The sequence below is a fragment of the Heterodontus francisci genome, chromosome 5 (genome assembly GCF_036365525.1).
Source record: "Heterodontus francisci isolate sHetFra1 chromosome 5, sHetFra1.hap1, whole genome shotgun sequence".
NCBI classification, from domain to species: Eukaryota; Metazoa; Chordata; class Chondrichthyes; order Heterodontiformes; family Heterodontidae; genus Heterodontus; species Heterodontus francisci.
Genome location: NC_090375.1, coordinates 139,500,877 through 139,525,971, shown reverse-complemented (window position 1 = coordinate 139,525,971; position 25,095 = coordinate 139,500,877). Strand labels below are relative to the sequence as shown.

Below are 25,095 nucleotides of genomic sequence, written 5' to 3'. Positions count from 1 at the left end.
TTGTGTACAGGACATACCTGAGCAATTTTCCACATTGCCGGGTAGATGCCAGTGTCGTAGCTGTACTGGAACAGCTTGGCTAGGGGCGCGGCAAGTTCTGGAGCACTGGTCTTCAGTACTGTTGCTGGAATGTTGTCAGGGCCCACAGCCTTTGCAGTATCCAGTGCCTTCAGTCATTTGTTGATATCACGCGGAGTGAATCGAATTGGCTGAAGACTAGCATCTGTGATGCCGGGGATCATCCACTTGGCACTTCTGGCTGAAGATTGTTGCAAATGCTTCAACCTGATCTTTTGCACTGAATTACTGGGCTCCCCCATCATTGAGGATGGGAATATTTGTAGAGCCTCCCCCTCCAGTTAGTTGTCTCATTGTCCACCACCATCCTTGACTGGATGTGTCAGGACAGCAGAGCTTAGATATGATCCATTGCTTGGAGGTAACTGAGAAGATGAGCAGTGTTGTACCTCGGTAATGGATGCAATGTAGGAAGCGGTTAAATTCCCAAACCATGTCAGCAAAAGTGAGTACATTTGCTGATTCAACTAGACCTGTGGTTCAAGTCCCCTACCACCCCTCTCGGTCTTGATAAGCATTCTCCATTACATTACTCCTCACACCCCTTTCAGCAACACCCAGCCTTCACTTTCTATGCAATTCACCTCCATTTATCCATCCACTGTTGTCACTCCTTATACAATGTGATGCATATGTCTCAAAGTCACCCTCATTAAATGCACTGAATCCATTGGGTGAATGCCTCACCTTCACTCACTTACAGGTCTGCTTATTTGTCCCTTGTAGGAGTCGAGACTGCAAAGCACAACAGAGAGGGACAGGACCAGAGGTGGGCTGCCACACTAGTCCAGCTGACAGGTGCAGAAGAGCGCATCTCTGTCCCTCTCAGTCAGAGATGAACAGACAGGGAGTTCACAGATAGCTGGCGACAGAATTAAAAATTTCCCTGACAAACACATACTGACTTTATTTCATCAATAACTGAACTATGAGAAGACATTTTATCAAAATAGTGACTTTTCCACGACTATATCACATCCCCTTCTGTTGTCTTCCAGGGCAAATGTCACTGGATATCCGTAAGGACAATTCCTCAGTGGACTTCATAACTTATGAGTGTGTACCACAACAAAATGTACAGCCATACTCTGCACAGATAGCCCTCTATAGTTGGTTCACTTAGACAATTAGTTGGAGTTTTCACCTGGTGATTTACACCTCAGAAGTGAGCACGAGCGGGCACTGGTGGCAGGTAAAGCTGTGGAGAGTCCCTGTCAGAGGACACAATACTCTCCAAGCTCTGTTCAGCTGGACACAGATGCTGAACTCTAGGGGCTGTTGTTGAGAAGGAGAATGATAGAGGTGCATTTGGAACTTCGCCAGATACTGACAGACATGCTACGCACACTCTCTACAATAGCAGAGAAGGTGGAGGATGCCAATTCGATTGCAATTGGATTTGTGACGCTGAGAATTGCAAGAATATCTGCCATGGAAAGAGTCCACTGCAATTGAGCTTCAAGCAAGGCTCTCAAATCAGTCCATGTAGGCTTTGACCACCAGGCAGACTTTGGATGCCAACTTGTCTGCTGCCTTAAATAGAATGCTAGATAACTTATCCGTAGCCGTGCAACACATCACTGATCTGCACCAAGCTGATCTGCTGCAGAGTGGTAGTAGTGATATGGCATGATCCAGGAGAGGGATGATGATGAAAGGGAGCATGGCAATGGGGACTCCTCTTAGAGTGGTCTCACTTCTCATCTGTTGCACCCCTTCCCCTGCCAACCAGCCAGTAACCAACGAGCTGCCTCATCTCCCAATGGCTGAGTCTGACCCTGCACCGATGCAGGTGGAGTAGTCTTTGATAAAGCCCCCAGGTACTCTAAAAGGCATTGGTCAAAAGCATCTCAGGACTCAGGGCAGGATCCGAGCAGTTGTCACTATCTCTGCTGAAGCCTCGCAGGATGCATCAAGTAGAAGCGGTAGGAGCATAAGTTGAATTATTTGTAATTCACCAGGGGTATGCACATGTGTGTTTGACATAATGTAATGTTGTTGGGTTTCCTATTCTTGATAATGACATGTAGTTTTTTTGATTAGACTACTTGCACGTTTTGCCCATTATTGCATCCAGAGGGCCAACTTGCCCTCTCACCCATTTCATGATGAATGTCAATACATGATGGGTGGATGTACAGTGAGTGGAGGAGTGGTTGAAGGACTGTTTAGTGCAAAGCGGAGTGGGGGTTTGGTGCTGGTGGTGGTGAAGGACTGCAGAATTTCCTTGTTTTGTAACCCATAGGTGAGCCTTTGTGATATTAGTGCATCCCTGCCATCCTGGGCAGCAGTGTAAACTTTTTCATCCTCCTCCTCTATGTTCTCCTCGTCCAAAGGTGACTGATGAGCCTGCTGAATCTCCTCAAACTGAAAATGTCTCTCCTGTGGTTGCTGATGGCCTTACTCTTCTGATGAGCTCTTAAGAACATCTAAGGCACCTCCCATTCTGATCTTGTCAATTTGAAATCCTCAACATTGGGAAAACCTGTATCCATACAAACACTGTCTGCAAAGCATTTGCCAGAGGGAATGGAGACAGCAGCTGCAATAAGTGAAGTTTTGTTCAGAGGGGACAATCACAATTTTAAATATCCATAGGAACCGTTAATCAAACCTGTCGCTGTTTCCCTAGTCAGTTTCCTGAACCCCAGGAAACCTGTGCTGCTCAGTAAAACTTGGAGCCTAGTTAAAAATAATTTAAACATACCTCCTACAGACATTAATTGCACCAAATATGTGCCCATCTGCATTCAAATATGAAATCCCCAAGTAGGTTTTCACAGGCATCCAAATGCACCTCTGTTAAACTCAGAAGTGAGCACGTTGGAGCAATGTGGCCAAGGGAGACGGTGAAAACAGTCAGTATTATTCATTCAAATAAAAATTAGATAGATTTCTTTCAGAAAATAACAGTTTAGGACACAGTATCTGAATAATTTGAGACATGACGTGGTAAATGGAGCATGCTTGGGAGGAACAGATGACTTTGGACTGATGGTTCCTAAAGCTCTCTACCACTGAAGTTTTCCATGCATCACTCCTTGGTCTGTTGTAGACTAGTGGCTCTCAAACTAGTGTCAGCAGAACACTGGGGATCTGCATCATAGGGCCAACCTTATGGGCGAGTGATGTGGATGACTTCCCAGAACACAATAGTCAAGAGTAAGCAATGGATAAGTCATTCAAACCTAGTTCAGTGTTAGCAGGTGGTCAAGAAAGTAACGCAAATCTTGACATGTATAGCTAAGGTGTGATTTTATAAGTTAAAGATTTTGAAAGTGGCAAGTTTTGTTTGATAATGCTGCTGTGAAATTCCTTGGGATGTTTTACTACATTAAAGGCACTATAAATATGTAAGTTGTATCTGGTCTGTGTGAAACCACATCTGGAGTATTGTGTTCAGATTTGGTCTCTATTTTACAGAAAATATGCCAAGTTATTGGAGGGAGTCTAGAAGAGGGCTATGAAAGAAAGAAAACGACTTGCATGAATATATCACGTTTCATGACCTCAGATAACCCAAAGTGTTTTATAACCAATGAAGGACTTTTGAAGTGTACTCATTGTTGTAATGTAGAAAATGTAAGAAGCTGATTCCTAAACATTTTGTCGAAATCTTGTGAAGGTTGGGAATTTATTCTGCAGAAAACAGAAGGATAACAAGGGAGCGGGTACCTTACAATCTGATGAATTTGCATCCAGAGAATTTAGACCTTTTTATTTATCAGAGGATAGAATTGTATTTCAGAATTGCTTTTGTCCATTCCACTTGGAAACAATTATTTTTTAAGAAAACAAAGGCTTTGAATTTCTTGGATTGCACTTTCACAAAGATTTATGCTGACATTCATGCCAGTTTCTATGTCAATCTTGCTAATGGGGATTTATCCCCAAATTTCTGCAGGGTTCATTTGGAATGTAATAATTCAGTGTAAAATTAGCACAAGTGCTATGGTATCTCAGAGACTCTGCTGCCACTCTTTCTCTCAATTACACAAACTAGGGTTGTATTCCCTGGAATTTGGAAGGTTAAGGGGTGATTTGATCACAGATTTCAAGATATTAAGGTGAACAGATAGGGTAGATAGAGAGAAACTATTTCTGTTGGTTGGGAGTCTAGGACGAGGGGGCATAATCTAGAAATTAGAGCCAGACCTTTCAGGAGTGAAATTAGGAAACACTTCTCCACACAAAGGGTGGAAAAAGTTTGGAACTCTCTTCTACAAAAGTCAATTGATGCTAGATCCCTTGTATATTATTGTTATCCAAAGATAATAACGGATATGGGGCAAAGTCAGGTATATGAACGGGACTTTCAGTCGGCCGTGGGGTCGGGATTGGAGGTGGGCTGGCCTGCAATCTCGCACCACCAGCCATTGTGCCAGTTTGGTGCCACGACCCCAACCCTGAACCATTTTTAGAGAGGCTGGGCTGGGGTCAGAACGGCTACCTGCAAGTGACGAGAAGCCAACTGACAGCAATTAAGGCCCCTTTCCCGCACCAACTGAGAGTTCCAGTCGGCATGCAGGCTTTGCACATTGGGCCTAGACACAGCCAGTGCATCAAGACAGCCTTATGGTGCAAAAGGGTGGGGGGTGGACGGCGTGATTAATCCCGAGAGGGACCTCCCCCGCCTCCTGTACACATCATGGCTGCTGGACTACAGTTGTGGATGCTGCTCGACCCCTCCAGGGTCATGGCCAGGCAGCTGTGACCATTTTAAATTTTTAAAAATCTGACATTTTCTTCAGAGGACACCTCCATGTTGAGACACCCTCTCACTCTCCATTACAAATTGGCAGCTCCCACCTCGGCCAGTGGGGCTGCAGATGTGTCAGTGCTGGAGGGCCTCCCATTGGCCCTCTAGCCTTGGGAATCTGCATGCCATTCTTAATTGGACGGCAAGCCCTGGCCATTATTTGGCTGATACTTTAAAAATTAAGGTGGCCAGGGCATGTCAGGAACAGGCCGTGTGGGGTCAGGTTCTGGAACTGGTCCCAACACTGGGTTCCTGACCCCAGAATAGAAGTCCCAACCATGGAGTTAGGTTGCAGATCTGCCATGATCTCATTGAATGGTGGAACAGGCTCGAGGGGCTAAATAATATACTCCTGTTCCTATGTTCCTATGCAGAAGAGGGCTATTCATTCCAGCTGCTTCGTTCTTCTGAACATACTGGTGGAGGGTGGTACTAAGGGAAGCAAAGATCAGAACAATATCAGGTGCACTGAAACTGATAGCACTTTGGTGCAGATCTTAGTAAGAAAACCTCTATAAAACTCCAAGAGTCTGACTTCAGGTAACTTCAGGCAATGTTGCACTTGAATCTTTGAGTATAGATCTACATATAAATCCGGGAAGCTCACATTAGCCGATCATTTGCATGGAGAGGGTTATATAAATGATGGCAGAGGATATCGGCAGATGTATCTCAGAAGCATAGAAACGACCAAGGAAGTTCATGTGTAGCGATGCTTCCGATTCAACCCAACATAAAAGAGTTATGTGCAAATGTCCTCAGGGAAAGAATGGCAAAACGTCACTCATGTGCCATCATTACGGTGAAAATTACTAGAAAATTCTGGGCTTAAGTACACATTCTGCTAAATGTGGAAGTGGGCAGCTTGGAATAGATCAGAAAGCAAACAGATACACAGTACAATTGCAGATGCTGCCTCTAGAATTTAAATGAGCTGATAAATATTTAGTATATTGTATGTAAGTACCAGGCTGAGAGAACAGAAAACCCTTGATCAAAATGCATCATCACTCACTTTACCCTGGCAAGCACCAGCTCAGAAATAGGCACATCACATGACATACAGGGAAGTACATCAGATGAAACACCGAGCACAAGTGAGCAGGAACAAGCGGTGTTGGTTAAGGGATGGATCCTGAGCATCAGCTCTTGACCTTGTTTTGATGAGAGAGAGCAGAGATGCAGGCATCAAGGCTCCACATTTGAAAAGAAACATGTTTTCTGAGGCTGAGGGCAATTACTGCCAGGGAACTAATTATAGGTTAACTAATATGAATGAGTTTACTACCCAACTGTATGACTTTCTAATGCACAACATTGAAACTTTCTAGATTGTCATAAATTATATGATCATCTCAGGGTCTTTTGCAGTTGAGCCATCCAAAGCTAGAGCTTGTGATGCCAGTGGTGGCATCTCAATGATGCTCATATGCAGGCACCGGGCTCAATCATCTCCTTTACCCTTAATAGGCTAAAACACAATGTAGGTAGGAGCTACGGTCAGGTTAATGCTCTCCTGGAGTCTGCTATCTTGTACATCCTGGGCATGTTGAGCCATACCTCAGCAGCAGGGACACTTATGCGATGTACATGGATGATGTTGCCATCTCTCAGGGTGACAGCACTTCTGGACTCTTGTATTCTCTTAATTAATGCCTGTCCCCTATTGCTAGAGATGATGCTGGGCAGACCGCCACATAAAAACCACTGAAGTGACCCAAGCTGCAACAGGATCTTCTCAGACCCATGCTAACACTGGTTGCTTGTCACAGTCATAGGTTATAGAATGGTTTAGCACAGAAGATGACAACTCATCCCATTGTGCCTGTACCGGCTTTTGGAAAGAACTATCCAAATATTCCTTGTCCCTTTCCCCTCCTGCAAATCTCTACCTTCAAGTATTTATCCAACTCCCTTTGGAAAGTTACGATTGAATCCACTTCCACCATCCTTTTAGACAGTGCATTCCATATCATAACTTATTGCATAAAAAAAAATTTTCCTCATCTCACCTCTAGTTCTTTTGCCAATTACCTTAAATCTGTGTACCCTGGTTACCAACCCTTCTGCTACTGGAAACAGTTACTCCTTATTTACTCTATCAAAATCTTTCATGATTTTGAACACCTCTATTAAATCATTTTTAAGTATTCAGCGAAGACACAGCAGCCCTCAGTGGTCACCTCTTATGCCCTAGCCACTGGGAGAACACTTTGAAGAAGCACCAAAATGGGTATTAGAACACTCCAGTCAGATACCATAGGCAAACAGTGAAGTAACAAACAGTAGCCAGGCCTGTATGTATGGTTAAATTCATTGCATTGTTTGCAGAATGTTCCTGTAATGGCATAGGGCTTTGGAATATAATAGCTTTGGCAGTTGGGCTGTTTTAGATGCTTGTGATATGGAAAGACTGGGCCAGATGTTTGTTACAGATTTTAAAGGCTGTTACAATTGAATCAGGATCCTATAAGGTCAGATCTCCAGTCAGTGGATTAAAGAAAATTATCATTCAACAAAACACATTGGCATAACACCTCCCCACCATATGAAATGAAATGTGATAACAGGAACATTTCATTATGAGATCACAAGTTTGAAAAAAAAAGCTGTACACACACACTCATCAGTCTCACTGTCATAGTCTTTCTTTTTCATTCAGGATTGTGTGCAAGCTCAATTGGGGAACTCCAACTGCTCTGACTGGGTTCAATCAGCTTGTGTTCCAGCATGCACTGAATTTCGTTGTGCGTTTCTACAATATCTTCCTTTTCCAGTTTCTCTACATCAACCCTGGATTCAAAGTTGTTCATACCTTTGTGAAAATCATCCAGTGCTTTTTGTACATGTTTTTTTTCTGTGCTCATTCAGCCTGGCCCACAATTCCGCCTCAGTTAGGATAATTGACTTGCAGTCACCATCACTATCACCACCCTTCAAATCTGCCACAAAAACATTTTTGGGCTGAGGGTTTTCCTTTGTCTTATGAGCTTTTCTGTGTCTCCCTTCAGAATTTAAATCTTTAATTTCTATGTCTTCATTCTGAATTTCCTCCTGAAGCTGGGTCAGTTTCATGGCACGCAGGCAATATAGATTTTGTTTTATGGGAGGGGTCTCTCCTACATCCACATCATGTAGGGTTAGGGCTGTGCACCCTGTTTTTTCCCTGATGATCACTTTAAACACCTTGTTAGGTCTCCTCTGTATTCTGCAGTGAAATAGGAGAGTACGGTGTCTAATTTCACTAACATTTCAGTGTAAGCTAACTGGACAGTAGGGGGTTCGATTTGGGAATCCTCCAGGACTCCCTCTAACTTGTTCTCACTGTCCATTTCGCCCTCCTCTTTTCTGACTGCCTGACAGGCCTGTGCTTGTTTGTCCCCTTCCAGTGATACTGTTTTAACATATTGATGTGGCACAGCCTTTGCTTTTTCCTATGAACTGGGGTGCCAATATAATTCACCTGGCTAACTCTCTTTTTTACTCTGTACTGGCCACAGTGGTTGACTCTGAATTGGGAATAGCATTAACACATGGGGCTGGATTTTGCTGTCCCTCCGGTGTCGGGTTCTGTGGTGGGTGGGGGCCTGAAAATGAGTCCGGATGAGGCCTGCCACGGACCTTGATCCCGGGAGGGCCTGGCCCGATCTTCCCAGCGGCGGCGAGTCTCCGTGACGGCCCCCCTGCCGCTGGACGATGGGACCGCAATTAAAATATTCAAATGAATAAAAGGAATGAACTAACATAGACTTACCTGCAATCCAGAAGGCCCGCTGTGATCTTCAGCGCAGCGGCCGGCACTCTCACTCCTTCAAATTGCCATCTGGGGAAAGGTGACGCGACACTGGTGGGGAAGGGGAAGAAGGTAAGATTTTCAGTGGTGGGAGAAGGTAACGGGGTCAAATGTACGGAATGGGTGTAGGGGATGGTGGGAAGGGTTGAACTTCAAGCTTTGTGCAGTTTGCGGAGAAGGTCAGATGTAAAAGGTAAGTTTTTTGGGGGGGCGAAGGGGAAGAGTAAATAGTTAATGTCATCATTGTTGAGTGGGTGGGAAAGGGGCATAAGAAATGTATTTATTTTAATTTTGGGGAGTATGTGTTTAAAAATTTTAATTAGGTGACAGGGCTGGCTGCCCTTTAAAAATGACTCCACCGCCTGCGCACTGGCAGCCAACGCCATTGCCAGGGACGAACAGCCTGCCCTCTCCATGTGATTGGAGGGGAGGGGCATGGCCACCCAGGCTATTTAAATAAGCTGTTGTGCTTGATAAATTGGCAGCTCTTTGGCATGCGGCCTGCAGTTTGAGCTCGCCAGCGAGATCGTCAGCGGGCTCTTAAAACCCAGCCCATGGTCTCCAGGCTGAAATGTTCTGGCCTTGGCATGTTTATGTGGCAAGTAACATTCGCGCCACGTAAGTGCCAGGTAATGACTATCTCCAACAAGAGAGAATCTAACCATCTCCCCTTGACATTCAATGGCATTGCAATCGCTGAATCCCCCACGATCAACATGCTGGAAGTTACCATTGACCAGAAACTGAACTGGAGTAGCCATATAAATACCGTGGCTAGCTGAGTAGGTCAGAGGCCAGGAATCCTGCGGCGAGTAACTCACCTCCCGACTCCCCAAAGCCTATCCACCATCTACAAGGCACAAGTGAGGAGTGTGATGGAATACTCTCCACTTGCCTGGATGGGTGCAGCTCCAACAACACTCAAGAAGCTCAACACCATCCAGGACAAAGCATCCCGCTTGATTGGCACCCCATTCACAAACATTCACTCCCTTCACCACTCACGGACAGTGGCAGCAGTGTGTACCATCTACAAGATGCACTGCAGCAGTGCACCAAGGCTCCTTAGACAGAACCTTCCAAACCCGCAACCTCTACCACCTCGAAGGACAAGAGAAGCAAATGGTTGGGAACACCATCACCTGCAAGTTCCCCTCCAAGTCACTGTTGCTGGGTCAAAACCCTGGAGCTTCCTTCCAACAGCACTGCTGGTGTACCTACCCCACATGGACTGCAGCAGTTCAAGAAGGAAGTTCACCACCACCTTCTCAAGGGTATATAGGGATGGGCAACAAATGCTGGCCTAGCCAGCAGTGCCCACATCCCATGAATGAATAATAAAATAAAATCCACTTGGCTTTTCATAGCTGTCTGGGAGCTTTTTAGGTGTTCCTGAGCTGCTGCATAGGATCTCGTGAGCCATTCTCAGAACATGGAGATGTAGTCTAACAGGGAAGATTTGTCCCTGGGTCGCAAAAACCTCTTCTTGATTAGTTTTAGAGGGCCTCTCATCTCGTGTCCATAAACTAATTCAAAGGGACTAAACCCAGTGAACCCATTGGGAGAGACTCTGGTAGCAAACAGAAGAAATCACAGCCCTTTGTCCCAGATATAGATGTTTCTGTGGTTCTTAGGGCTAAAGGGATCAAGGGATATGGGGAGAAAGCGGGAACAGGTTACTGAGTTTGGATGATCAACCATGATCGTATTGAATTGCAGTGCAGGCTCGAAGGGCCGAAAGGCCTACTCCTGCTCCTATTTTCCTATAAAGGGGTATTCATAGCAGTATGCCTTTATCATTGTCTTTAGGATCTGGTGGTACCACTCCAAAGCGCCTTGTGACTGTGGGTGGTAGGCTGAAGACTTTAGCTGGGTTATGCCCATATTACCCATGACCTTTTCAAAAATACTGGACATAAAATTTGTGCCCTGATCCGACTAGGTCTCAGCAGGCATATCAAGTGAAGAATTGGGTTACCCCTCCACTACTACCTTGGCAGAGATAGTTATAAGAGGGAATGCCTCTGGAAATTGGGTAGCCACATCCATAATGGTGAGAAGATACTGGTAGCCTACTTTTGTTTTCAGCAGGGTCTCACACAATCTACCAGCACTCTGCTGAGTAGTTCCCCAAAAGCCGGTATGGGAATTAGGGTTGCAGGTTTTATTGCAGGTTGAGACTTCCCCACTATGTGGCACGTGTGGCGAGTCTTACAGAACTCCACCGCATCCTTGTGGAGTTGTGGCCAGTGAAAATGCTGTCTGATGCGGGCTTGGGTTTTTCTGATACCGAAATGTCCAGCCATTGGAATCTCATGGGCTATTCTCAATATTTCTCTGCGGTACCTCGGCGGCACCACTACCTGGTGAACCACCGTCCACTCTTCATCTGCAGGTCTGTGAGGAGCTCTCCACTTCCTCATCAGCACCTCATCCTTTAAATAGTAGCACTCTGGAACTCCCTCTGCTTCAGCTTCAGTTAGGGCAGTCTGTGCTAACGTTTTTAACCAAGGCTGAGCCTCAACCAAGGAATACCCGTTTAACCCATCCTTTGGGTCCTCTAAATTCCCAAAGATAGTTTCAGATAACCAGACAGTTGGGTCATCTGTCTACAGTGCCAGTTCAGCCTCCTCTGATGGAGTTTGTGTGACCACGGACTGGGTCACCACACAGTCAGGAAAAATGCCAGGGACCTTTTCCTATAACTGCTCTGTCTCCCTGACCTCCTTTGGTCTCTCTAAAATCCACTGGGGAAGCTACCAGCTTCGCCCTCACGGGATCATTACCCAGAAGCAGGACAACCCCATCCACAGGTAAATTCGGGACATTCCCCACGTTTCCTGGTCCAGAATCAAGGTAGCACTCGAAGTGCACTCGATATAAATATATGAGCATATGCTTTCCTCTGATACCATTTACTAGCACTCTAGCATTCAATGCACTCTCTGGGGGAAAGGTCATGCCTCTTCCCAGCAGAAGGGATTGGATGGCCCCTGTATCCCTAAGTATGACTATAGACTTACTCGCCTCAATCGAGGGGTATGGGGTCACTTTTCCTCTGGACACAAAATCCTGGTAACTACCAGGAATTTTGATAAGTTTTCCTGCACTCTCAGTGGTAGGTTTACTCAGTTCTACTGCCACAGTTAAAGCCACAGCCTGATCTGCTCTGCTTTCCAACAGGGCCCCTTTTTCTGCACTGTTCTGGTGTACAATGACTAAACCTATGGGTTTTCCCTGTAACTTCCAGCAGTCAGCTCGAAGGTGACCTGCCTTGTTACAATGGAAACATACAGGCTTTCAGGCCTCACTCCTGTTCTCAGCAACTTTCTTTTTGGCCTGAGGAGGGTCATCTGTGTTTCCAGCTTTCCCTTCTTTTCATGGATGTTCATCCTCTGATCACTCTTTCACCACCTAACCTTTTCAGGTTTTTGGAGGTGACTGGGAAAGGGTTTCCCTTGGGGCAAGGGCTTGTGGATGTGTATAATCATCATCCGGCTTTTCAGCCTGCCTGGCTCTTGGAACATTTTGTTCTTCCACATGATTTCTTATTGAAAGGGGAAGCGAGTTTTTGAACTCCATGAGAGGAACACCTCTCTAAGGTTTTCATAGATTGACTCTGTCTTTAGTGCCCTTATCCATCGGTCGAAAGTGAGTTGCCTAACCTTTCAAACTTGATGTTAGTTTGTTCTGGCTGCTTTCGGAAAGTTTGTAATTTTTGGCGGTACGCCTCAGGTACCAGCTCGTATGCACTCAGGCTAGCATTTTTAGTCAACTCAGAATCTGATGAACTCTCATCAGGCAACAATAAATAAACCTCATGGGCTTTTCATTTTAGTTTGTTTTGCAATAGCTGTTTACTGTCCAGCTGTTTAGTAGCTGCTTCAACTTTTTTTGTTCATCCAAGGGATGTGGGCGTCACTGGCTAGGCCAGCATTCATTTCCCATCCCTGATTGCCCTTGAACAGGTGGTGGTGAGCTGCCTGCTTGAACCACTGAAGTCCTTGGGGTGAAGGTACACCCACAGCACTGTTAGGAAAGGAGTTCCAGGATTTTGACCTAGTGACAGTGAAGGAACGGCGATATAGTTCCAAGTCAGGCTGTTGTGTAGCTTGGAGGGGAACTTGCAGGTGGTGGAGTTCCCATGTGTCCTGCTAGGCGGTAGAGGTCGCAGGTTTGGAAGGTGCTGTCTAAGGAGCCTTGGTGAGTTGCGGCAGTGCATCTTGTTTCTGGTACACATTGCTGCCACTGTGCATCGATGGTGGATGGATTGATTGTTGAGGGTGGTGGATGGTGCCAGTCAAGCGGACAGCTTTGTCCTGGATGATGTTGAGCTTTGTGAGTGTTGTTGGAGCTGCACTCATCCAGGCAAGTGGAGAGTATTTCATTACACTGCTGACTTGTGCCTTGTAGATGGTGGACAGGCATTGGGGAGACAGGAGGTGAGTTACTCACCACAGAATTCCCAGCCTCTGACCTGCTCTTGTAGCCACAGTATTTATGTGGCTGGTTCAGTTCAGTTTCTGGTCAATGGTAACCCCCAGGAAGTCGATCGTAGGGGATTCAGCAATGGTAATGCCATTGAATGTCAAGGGGAGATGGTTAGATTCTCTCTTGTTTGAGATGGTTATTACCTGACACTTGTGTGACGCAAATGTTACTTATCATTTATCAGCCCATGCATGAATGTTGTCCAGGTCTTGCTACATATGGACATGGACTGGTTCAGTATCTGAGGAAACGCAAATGGTGCTGAACTTTGTGAAATCATCAGCGAACATCCCCACTTCTGACCTTATGATAGAGGGAAGGTCATTGATGAAGCAGCTGAAGATGGTTGGACTGAGGACACTATCCTGAGGAACTCCTGCAGTGATGACCTGGGAGTGAGATGATTGACCTCCAACAACCATAACCATCTCCCTTTGTGCTAGGTATGACTCCAACCAGTGGAGATTTTCCCCTCTGATTCCTATTGACTCCAGTTTTGCAAGGGCTCCTTGATGCCATACTCGGTCAAATGCTGCCTTGATGTCAAGGGCAATCACTCTCGCCTCACCTCTGGTGTTCAGCTCTTTTGTCCATGGTTGAACCAAGGCTGTAATGAGGTCAGAAGCTGAGTGTCCCTGATGAAACCCAAACTAAGCATCAGTGAGCAGGTTATTGCTAAGCAAGTGCCGCTTGATAGCACTGTCGACGACCCCTTCTATCACTTTGCTGTTGATCGAGAGTAGTCTGATGGGGCGGCAATTGGCCAGGTTGGACTTGTCCTGCTTTTTTTTACAGGACGACCTGGGCAATTTTCCACATTACCAGGTAGATGCCAGTGTTGTAGTTGTACTGGAACAATTTGGCTAGGGGTGCAGCTAGTTCTGGAGCACAAGTCTTCAGTTCAATTGCTGTAATGTTATAGAGTCATAGAAAGATACAGCACTGAAACAGGCCCTTCGGCCCACCGAGTCTGTGCTGACCAACAACCACCCATTTATACTAATCCTACATTAATCCCATATTCCCTACCACATCCCCACCATTCTCCTACCACCTACCTACACTAGGTGCAATTTACAATGGCCAATTTACCTATCAACCTGCAAGTTTTTGGCTGTGGGAGGAAACCGGAGCACCTGACGGAAACCCACGCGGTCACAGGGAGAACTTGCAAACTCCGCACAGGCAGTACCAGAACTGAACCCGGGTCGCTGGAGCTGTGAGGCTGCGGTGCTAACCACTGTGCCACTGTTATCAGGGCCCATAACCTTTGCAGTATCCAGTGCCTTCAGCCGTTTCTTGATGATACTTGAAGTGAATCGGATTGGCTCAAGACTGGCATCTGTGATCCTGGAAACCTCAGGAGGACGTTGAAATGGATCATCCACTTGGCACTTCTGGCTGAAGATGGATGCAAATGCTTCAGCTTTGTCTTTTGTGCTGATGTACTGTGCTCCCCCATCATTGAGGATGGGGATATTTGTGGAGCCTTCTCCTCCTGTCTGTTGTTTAATGATCCACCACCATTCATGACTAGATGTGGAAGGACTGCAGAGCTTAGATCTGATCTGTTGGTTATGGGATCACTTAGCCCTGTCTATCACATGTTGCTTCCGCTGTTTGGCATGCAAATAGTCTGTTGTAGCTTCACCAGGCTAACACCTCATTTTTTGGTATGTCTGGTGCTACTCCTGTCATGCCCTCCTGCACTCTTCATTGAACCAGGGTTGGTCCCCAGGCTTGATGGTAATGGTAGAGTGGGGGATATGTCGGGCCATGAGGTTTCAGATTGTGGTTGAATAAAATTCTGCTGTTGCTGATGGCCCACAGCACCTCATGGATGCCCAATTTTGAGTTGCTCAATCTGTTCGATCTCTATGCCATTTAGCACGATGGTAGCACTGTTTTGCAAGCTTTTCAAAAGAGATGAAAAATGCTTCCACCTCCCCATCATTGAGCTTTGGTATCAACTAGGAGAACTTTAAGATCTGTGCACCTTGGCCTGAGCACGGGGTAACTCCCTAACCAGAGGTGCCTTCATTGGGTACATTGCGCTTTCCCCTATTCAGTTCGAGCTGCCTTCAATCCCTTCAGAAAGCTCACTCTTTTTCCCTTCCCTCCCTTTCTTTTTCTCTTTCGTCCCTTTCTTTGGCCCTTTCCTGGAATTCTCACTCCTCTTTCTCTCTCTGGAAAGCTCTTTCTTTTTCTTGGAATTCTCATTCTAATTTCCTCTGTTCTAGCTGTATCTTAGCTAATGTTACTTTGTCTGTTTCAGATTCTATGCTGGTCTCCGGTTCTTCAGTGTCAATTTTAAAGTGGTTGGCCACAGGTTTTAGGATTTCAGGCTTCCTAGCTTTTGGATGGATGTAATCTTTAACTGCCCAGCTAAATTCCTCAACTCTTCAACAGATAGGGCTTTTAACCTGGCCCAAGTTACTTCACTCTGTTCTGGGAAGGTATTGGCCTCGAATGTGGACATTTTAGTATTCTAGTACTGAAAACCACAGGAAAACCTGTATTGAAATTTTTTAATTATTTGATTTAGAGATACAGCACTGAAACAGGCCCTTCGGCCCACCGAGTCTGTGCTGACCATTAACCACCCATTTATACTAATCCTACACTAATCCCATATTCCTACACATCCCCACCTGTCCCTATATTCCCCTACCATCTACCTATACTAGGGGCAATTTATAATGGCCAATTTACCTATCAACCTGCACGTCTTTTGGCTGTGGGAGGAAACCGGAGCACCCGGAGGAAATCCATGCAGACACAGGGAGAACTTGCAAACTCCACACAGGCAGTACCCAGAATTGAACCCGGGTCGCTGGAGCTGTGAGGCTGCGGTGCTAATCACTGCGCCACTGTGCCGCCCGATCAATTTGTTAGGGATCAATTTGGTTTCCTGCTTCCAATTTCCTATTTGCCTTTGGATTTGATCCCAGACGTGAGCCCCAAAATTTCTGTTACAGTGAAGTGAAAAGGGGTCGAAGGGCTTCCCTCTTTTCCCTCTCCTTGTTTGACCACAACAGGTTTCATTCTTTCTTGAAGTGGATGTACTGGCTAATTCAGTAGGTGTGTGATTACTTACTTGCTATGATCATAACAAGAACCAATCAGACAGGTTTTCTTGAGTTAACAAAGAAAGAGGTTAACTTTATTGTACCTAAACCAAACTAATAAAATAATAAACAATGAGCCAACTTTCACTCTCACACACACTAGAGGTTTACACACACAAATAAGTTACAGAATGGGGAAAGGTAGATTGGTTGAGTTAGAGTCCATAAAAAGCCATACATTCTGTGGAGTTTTGTGATTTGGCTGGCTTTTAGCTGAATTCAGTGGTCCTGAGGCTTTTAGTTTGAAGCGGTTGATGACTGTTTCGGTGAGCTTCTTGGAGATAGTGATGCGGATGATTTTCTCCAATGGGGTTTCTGATTGTAGCCAGAGTATGCAAATGTGGTCAGTCAACATGCAGGATTTGAAAGTTTTCAAGCTGGAATGAAGAGAGAGAGAGAAACCCTCACTTATGGTCTGCTCATGTCAGAGTACAGTTGCTTCTCCTCTGCTGCAAAGAAAAACACCAGCTGAAAACCACAGATGGGGAGGGGCTTGTCACATGACAGTCACTCAGTCATTCAAACATAGTCGTTAGCAGTATTTCTCTGCTTGCTGAGAGAACAAGTAGATCCATTAAACTTCCTGGGTCTTGGCTCTTGCTGGAGCTTGAGCAGACATACCATCTCTCTCCTCACAGTCCTTTGCAACGTAGGATACAATATAGTAAACTAGGTGATCACCTTAAGCTGAAAGGATGACTTTGCTGGCAACTTGTCTTTTTAAGATGTCTTTTAAAAAATATATAAATTCTGATCTCCAGTCAGTGGATTAAAGAAAATTATCATTCAAAAAAATACATTGGTGTAACAGGTTTTAGGGGCAGATGGAAGCGCAGTATTTTTAAGTGTGTAACTTACCTGAAGCATTTTGCACGTCTGGATAAACAAAGTCTGTGCATAACAGCAATAATTTAGAGTTTACCTGAGGTGAAAAATGGCCTGGTTTTCTCTAAACTTCTCCCATAAGAGTTTTGATTAATTTATCATACAAATATGCTTTTTTGACCAATTATCAGTATATGTTCATTAGTTGGAATACTGGATTAGTTGATGGGTTTCAAGTTTAATCACATGGTGTGAATATATGTCTGTTAAACTACATTCAACAAGTAGATCTGTTTTCAATTAGTTATTAAATTGAAGACTGAACTCAAAGTTACTTTTTAACCTATGAAAAATGTTGTTTTCCAGGTTGCCAATTTCTAACAGCACTATAAAATTGCTTTTTCCAGTCCTGTATGCTTACACGTATTCAAAGAGAATAAATAAGAGATGCTGAATGTTTCTTGCGACTCCCTGGACAGTAAAATTGCTCTATTATTCATTGTTCATTTCGTAAATGCTCGATAAGCTGTTGTCAAGCAGCAGCATGTCTTTTCTGTTCCATGCACACTAACATTACTGTCAGGTCTTTTCTTTAGTTTCAGTGTTTCCATTTTCTTTCAGTGCCCTGTGGTGGAATATTAACTAAGCGCAGAGGGAGCATTCTGTCTCCAAGTTATCCTGAACCATATGACAACAATTTGAACTGCATCTGGAAAATTATGGTGCCGGAAGGTGCTGGCATACAAGTAAGGCTGCTATTTCTGCATTGTTTATTCTATTTAATTGTATCTAATTGCAATTATTTAGAATGGATGCTTCTGTTTCTATTTTTTTGTACTAGTGCTGATGTAGCACAACATTGTAGTTTTACTGACATTCAAACTGTATGGATTCATAGTCTTTAGAGATGTAAGAAAAAGATATAAGAAAAAATGGAAGAATATCTATCTTACAATCAGTATCTGTAAGCCTTGGTGCTGGACCCCAAAGCTTACATTTGAGCAACAATCATCTGTGATCTAGCCTTGGTCTAAGACTGCTACCAATGAGGCCTTGTATAGTCTGGCACCAATTATCTCTCTCTCTTGTAGAGTGTCCAGTTTCAGATTCTTTTATCCACTGTTTTTTTCTGATGGAATTAAACCACTGCTTGTGCAGTATACACGTCTTTTGTGTGTATATTTTTTGCAATAATCAAGAGTATATAGAGTTTCCCAGGAAGTTCTACACAGGAATTTCTACTTTATAAAATCACCCCCCGGTGCATTGATTTATTTTTTATTTACCCAGAATCGAACCCGGGTCCCTGGAGCTGTGAGCTAACCACTGTGCCGCCCATGAGTGTTTATTGCACAAACAGGCAATCTACCTGCAACCATTTGTTAAATTTGTACAAAATATGGAAGTTGACTCACTTCAATTCAGACAACCACAGTTGTTTCCATATGGATTTACCACCTGTTGTTGCACTCTTATGATACTCAATATATTCTGCTCTATCTTCAGTTTATATTCTGTCTTTAATAAAATAAATCCCTTTGAATATAATGATGGCAACTCTGAGAATGACTCAATGTACATAATAGCATGTTTCCATTACAGACACTTTTACAATATATATTCAACTAAACCCTGCAGTATCTATTTCTTTGCCTCCAAGCCATCATGTAATGGAACTAATGTTATAAGGAGTTAGCAGAAATTCCACTTTGGAAGATTAACATCAGATTTCCTCTGAAAGGGTCAGAGAAGCTTGTAAAGCACAGGCCTCATCCAGTCCTTTTTAATTGTCTTTGTATAATTAGTAAAGTGATAAAGGGATTTGATGGGATAGATACAGAGATACATCTAGTAGGGTTGATGAAGAACAAGGGGGACATAATCTTAAAAGTATGTATTGGCCATAGAGGAGTGAAATCAGGAAGCAATTTTTCACACATAGGATATCTGGATCTCTCTCCCCCAAAAAATGGATGCTGGGTCAATTAAAATTTACAAGTCTGAGATCAATAGTTTTGTTAGGTACAGACATGAAAAAAAAGGTAGGTAAACAGAGCTGAGGTACAGATCAGCCATTATCCAGTTGAATGGCAGAGCATGCGTGAAGGGCTGTCTGCCTTATTTCAAATCATAAATTTCCAAGCTTCCATATTTAATTGCTGCAAGAATCTTGGGATAATGTTAATAACTTACGAGCCACCTTTTTGCACAAAACATTATTTTCTTCAGACATTTATCAATTGAATCGATTAACAATATTTAAAATAAGTTAATAAAACATCAGATTTTACAAAATGCAAATATGCCTATATTTGTCTGTATTTGGAATTATCTCACAGTTTCTATTAAGCAACTTTGAAGCACACAGTGTGACTTGCACTTTTTCTAAATTAATGTATTTATATTCTTCAGGTTCAAATAATAAGCTTTGCAACAGAGCATAACTGGGATTCACTGGATTTCTTTGATGGAGTTGACACTAATGCTCCAAGACTTGGGAGCTTTTCAGGTAATAAGCCAAATAAGGCAAATTTATATTAAGTAAGTAGATTCAAAGAAATGAAATGTCATGCTCAGTTCATCATATTTCCACTCTTTTTGTTAGTTCATTGTTATTTGAATAGCTGGTAATCAGGAAAGAACAGTAATCTCACCAATAAACTGAAGGATTATTATAAACTGCAACAACAACAGCAAAGATCATGCGATTTATGCTGCTCACCTAAACTGTAGGTGAGGCAACCTAATCTGTCAGGTTTTGCTTTTTAGGAATGAGATTCATAATTTTTCTTTTTAAAAAATTACATTGCATTTTTTTAAACAACCAAAACATGCAGTTTCTCTCATCTATTCGCTATTTTATACTTGTCATGCTAGGCCCCCACCTACCAAGAATGAGGCACATTAATTTTGTCATGAACATTGATTTTAAACTGTTACTGGAGTGAAGAAAGGACTTGGTAAACAGTTCAGCCATGGCTGGAAAAGACATTTGCATATTAACAGAGAGTGTTTGGAAGGACAAAGCAGCCATTCCCCGACACGTTCCACACATGATGAACCTTTAATCACCAGACGTTGAAGGTGGGGGAGCTTGCGTTCCAGATTGACTGCTAAGATGGCCGAATACACAAACAGACAATGGTCAAACCGGCTAGTCACATGACTAATCTGCTGGGCAACCTGAGTTTTTTGAACTTGTACAAACAGTTTGAGCAGAAAGCTGTTTGCTCCTGGACTGAAAAGACCGCTTCTGTCTGCGCCCATCTCTGTCTCACAAGCCTCTGAATCCACTGAAAACACATGAACCCCAAGAGAGAGAAATCTCCTACAGCGAACAAGGTTTAAGAAGAATACTGGGCCCCAATGAAAAGCAAGATCTACCTACAATCAAGGACTCTACAGTGAGCTCGAAGAAGTGTAACAACAACTCTTCATGTATTGCCTCAAACCTTTCCATTTTATTTTTCTTCTGTTCTCTTTCTGTCTCTATCTGCATGTGTGTATCGCATGTACATGCCAGCATGGGCACGTCGTGTATTCGTAGGCATCAACCGAATTAGAGTTTAGTTCAATTTTAATAAATTTCAACTTTCTTTGTACGTAAGAAAATCTGTTTGTGCTGGTTTCTTTGCCTTATAATTGGAAAGCGGTGAACAAGGATTCACCAAGGGGGAGCTAAAAACACAGTGTGTTTAAAAATAAACCCTGTTACGTTAAGACCAGGTGAAGGCTGAGAGAGACCCCTAGACCCCTTTCTCACCTAGTCGTAACAGAAATTTGGGTGCTACCGTCCTGGATTTTACCCACAGATAAACACGAGTAATTGGCAGTGGGAAGTCAAATTGTTCCCAATCAAAAAAGAGCAATATTTCAACACATGTCTCTATCTGCATGTGTGTATCGCGTATGCATGCTAGCATGAGCACGTTGTGTATCCCTAGGCGTTAACCGAATTAGAGTTAAAGTTAAAATAAATTTCACCTTTTCTTCTTTAAACATAAGAAAGCCTAGACACCTTTCTGACCTGGTCGTAACAATACTATATATTGTTATGGCATGACCGCTCAAGAGAAAGCCCCCGATCAAGATATATGATGCTGATTGCAGCGGGAGCAACGCACAGTGAATTCATTCCCATCACTCCACAGGTCACATAACCTATATCTTTAAGTTTTCCCAAATCAAAGAAAACCACAGCTGAATTGAACACTCTAGTAACCCCCGAACCAAACCAGTTATCTTTAGATATCAACAAATTAACTGTTTACTAGAAAAACTTAAAAGTCTTAAACAGTACTAAGATAAACCAACATCTAAAAATAGAAATAACAGTCAAGTCCTTGCAGATTGACGCTTCCTGATGAACAGCCCTCTGATTCAGAGTCCACTCGCAATCTTCCAGGGTCCGATGAGGAAAGGAAAACAGTTCTTCATCAATTGACCATTCTGTAATTCAGTTCAACATTTGAAGCTTCAAACTCTTCTTTCCAGTGGTGACCACAGCAGATCAACAATTCACAACCACTTTCAAAAGAATCATTGGCTTAACTTTTAGAATTTTGAAAGGTAAAAATAAATAGTCTGCTTCGCTTCCTTCAGTTTAAATTGACTGAGAGATCTCTCTTTAGGTGCTAGCACGCAGCTGTCTGTCTGAACAGTTTGTGTCTCAACTGTCTGTCAACTGTCTCTGCAAAGACAGTTTTTTCCAGCTAGTTTCAAAGTTAAAAGACAACATTGTATGTCCTGTTCTCTGTCTCCGAATGGTTGTATCCAGGGCAACCAAGATTCACCATTACTCAGTAACTTCTGAAGCTTGTTGCCTTAAAGAAGTACTGATCTCTGATAGTATTAAAGGCACACTGCAAATTTCCCCCCAAAAAAACAGGATCATGACAATATATATTTGGAACTGAAGGTTTATGGGTGTTGCTCTGTGCAAGAGATGTAGCAAAATCATAAATGTGTTTTTTTTAAAGCACATTTCTCATTTTACTATACATTGCCCTGAGGAAGTTTTCACCCAGGTGTTCCCTTTTGGGTCCAGTTAATGTTTGCTAATAACTATTGCTTTGGAGATTGTTGAAGACAGGTACATTTGTGTTTGTGTACAAACATACATTGACCATGGTGAGGTCTAACTTCTTTTAATAGTGATAATATCCAGCTAAGAACAGCTAAATGTACAGTAAATATGTTCAAATGTATGAGTTTCTGTTGAAGTGGCAAGTGTAAACTTTAATACATGCCTTCAACAAAGACATGTGCCCAAAATTCCTCACAGATGCCACAGGTCTTCTGCCTTGTTCTAGTGATAGACTGATGTAAACTTCTGGTTCCACTGAATTGTTGCCATTTCCGAGAGCTTCCTTAATGCCTTTTAAGTGGTGGAACTACTTTCTACCTCTTCAAAGGATAGTGGTAGTCAGAAGGCAGACTAGGCCGGGGACTTCCTAAGTCAGGAGTTCCCATTCTAAACTCCATCTGGCATAATAGTAGCAGCTGATATGTTAAGTGAATGGAGATGTAACAGCCTCTGCAAGGGTATTTATGGGCCCTACTAATGGGGAACAGGCAGGCAAGTGGGCTAGACATCTAGTGAATTTACTTTTCTCAATTGTGAAGATCAGCCCCATTGGGGTAATTTATTTGTTTTATTTTTATTTAGAGATACAGCGCTGAAACAGGTCCTTTGGCCCACTGAGTCTGTGCCGACCATCAACCACCCATTTATACTGATCCTACATTAATCCTATATTCCTACCCCATCCCCACCTTTCCTCAATTCCCCTACCACCTACCTATACTAGGGGCAATTTATAATGGCCAATTTACCTATCAACCTGCAAGTCTTTGTGGGAGGAAACCGGAGCACCTGGCAAAAACCCACGCAGTCACAGGGAGAACTTGCAAACTCCGCACAGGCAGTACCCAGAATCGAACTCGGGTCGCTGGAACTGTGAGGCTATGGTGCTAACCCCTGCGCCACTGTGCCGTAATGTGGCCACAGTTAGTGGGAGGTTCTCAAGGGCAAGTATTCCATTGCATAGGGCAGACAGGCAGCAAAAGTGTGCTTATAGTGGCACTTTGCCCGCATGCTCAATGTTAATGAGGTGCCCTACCACTGACTCTGCACACTTGGGGCGGATCAGCATGGAAAGGAAAGCACTGGGCTCAATCCTGGCATAACTGCCAGGACCCTGACCTGAGGAATTTTGGGACCACCTCTGTCAGCAAAGAAAAATATCAAGATGGCGCTTGGTATGAGTTTAAAATAAGTACTGGATTAAACTTCTATACCACTGTTTTTCCAGGGATCCTTTGGAGATATTGTTCAATTATTATTCAACATCCAATTTGCTGCTGAATTACAGAAATTATAGAAGCAATGGATGAGATTTTACTGGCCCTGGGAGACAGGCTAGGAGGCAGGGAGTCCAGTAAAATGCTAGGGAGCCGCATCGGAAGGGCTCCCTGATGCAGTCCCATCGTCAGACCATTTTACCAATGGTGGAAACAGCAGCAGCTCGGCTGCCCGCCAACTGGATGCGGGGGTGCAATTTATCCAAATAAAAGCCCAATTAAGGGCCATTTTCCTGGCCAGGAGTGTAACCACCCACCCCACCCCCCCACAACACCACATGGGGAGATTGGCAGCTGTGTAGAGGCAGTCTCCCAGTGGTTTCCTGGAAGGGGCCATCACATCTGGAGGCTTAGTGGCCCAAAAAGGGTGCCCCCGGTGGCAAAGGCCACCTCATGGCCTTGACACCGTCGCTGGAGGGGTTACCCCTCTGATTGCGGGGACCTGCCTGCCTGGCCCAGCAAAGAAAACATTTTCTAATTCCCCTGCAAGGGTGCCTCAAAATGGAGGAACCCTCTCGTTCTTGTTGCAGCCTAAGCAGCGGCCACATCTCTGGGTGATGCTGCAGAGCTGATGGCCCTTTGATTGGGCGGGCAACTTGGAGAGCCAGTCAGCAGTCCTTAATTAGATGGCGGGCCTGGCGGCGGCCAATTAGGAGGCTACCATTGGGAAGATTGCCACCATCATCCTGCTGCCAACCCACTCAGTGTCAGGAGTCATATTTGCTCCTGACATCAGGATTTATCCCTGCCGAGAAAATCCTGGCCAATTTTTTAATGGGCTTTTTTGAGGATTAGTGCAACAGCATTTAGCCATGGTTTCACAGATTGGATACATTATTTTCCAGACACAAGGTATTTCTGAAGTACAAGTAATATTTGCTCTTGCATCAATGTTCATTCCACAATACCTCATCTTTTGTCAATAGAAAGGGTAACTGCTTACTAGCTTAACTTATGAGTGGTTTACAATCACAGACGGAAGACAATGTAAGCAGCTGCTCATGTTTCATGTTTTTTGAGTGGTAGACCCTTGGGAGACATGGACTGCTCACTCACAACTTGTCTGTTGACAGCTTTTAAGAATTCTCATTATCTTTGGGAAGGATGAGGTCATTTATTTTGAATCTGTAAAAGACAAATCAGAAATTTTGCTGAATGGTGAGAGACGAGCAGTTGTGCAGGAGCAAAAGGATTTGGGTGTCCATATGCACATATCACAAAAAGCTAGTGCACTGATAGAAGATAATCAAAAAAGCTAATGGAATGTTTGGATTTGTATAAATGGGTGGTTGTTGGTCGGCACAGACTTGGTGGGCCGAAGGGCCTGTTTCAGTGCTGAATCTCTCTATAATGTTGGCCTTTATCTCAAGGGTTTTGGAATACAAAAGAGAGGAAGTGATGCTTCAGTTGTATAGAGCCTTGGTCTTAAGGGAATTGATAGACTAGATACAGAGAAACTTTTGTGGAGGAATCCAAGACAAGAAGACATAATCTTAAAATTACAATTAGGCAATTTAATAATGAAATCTGGAACATCCTGTGGCTACTAGATCAATATTTTTTTTGTTAGGGATGGTTATCAAGGAAAAGGTGGGTAAATGGAGTTAAAGTATAGATCAGCTGTGGTTGAGTGGCAAACAATGGCAAAGGGCTGAATG

General features: G+C 43.8%; 1 protein-coding gene across 1 annotated transcript in view; it reads left to right on the top strand.

The window, feature by feature from the left end:
• Positions 1 to 25,095, top strand: part of csmd3b (CUB and Sushi multiple domains 3b) — a 2,327,439-nt gene that overhangs the window by 2,058,631 nt on the left and 243,713 nt on the right. The window contains exons 35-36 of the mRNA XM_068032163.1: positions 17,696 to 17,820; positions 19,487 to 19,583. Of these exons, the coding sequence (XP_067888264.1) occupies positions 17,696 to 17,820; positions 19,487 to 19,583 (222 nt within the window). The remainder of the gene's footprint in view (positions 1 to 17,695; positions 17,821 to 19,486; positions 19,584 to 25,095) is intronic.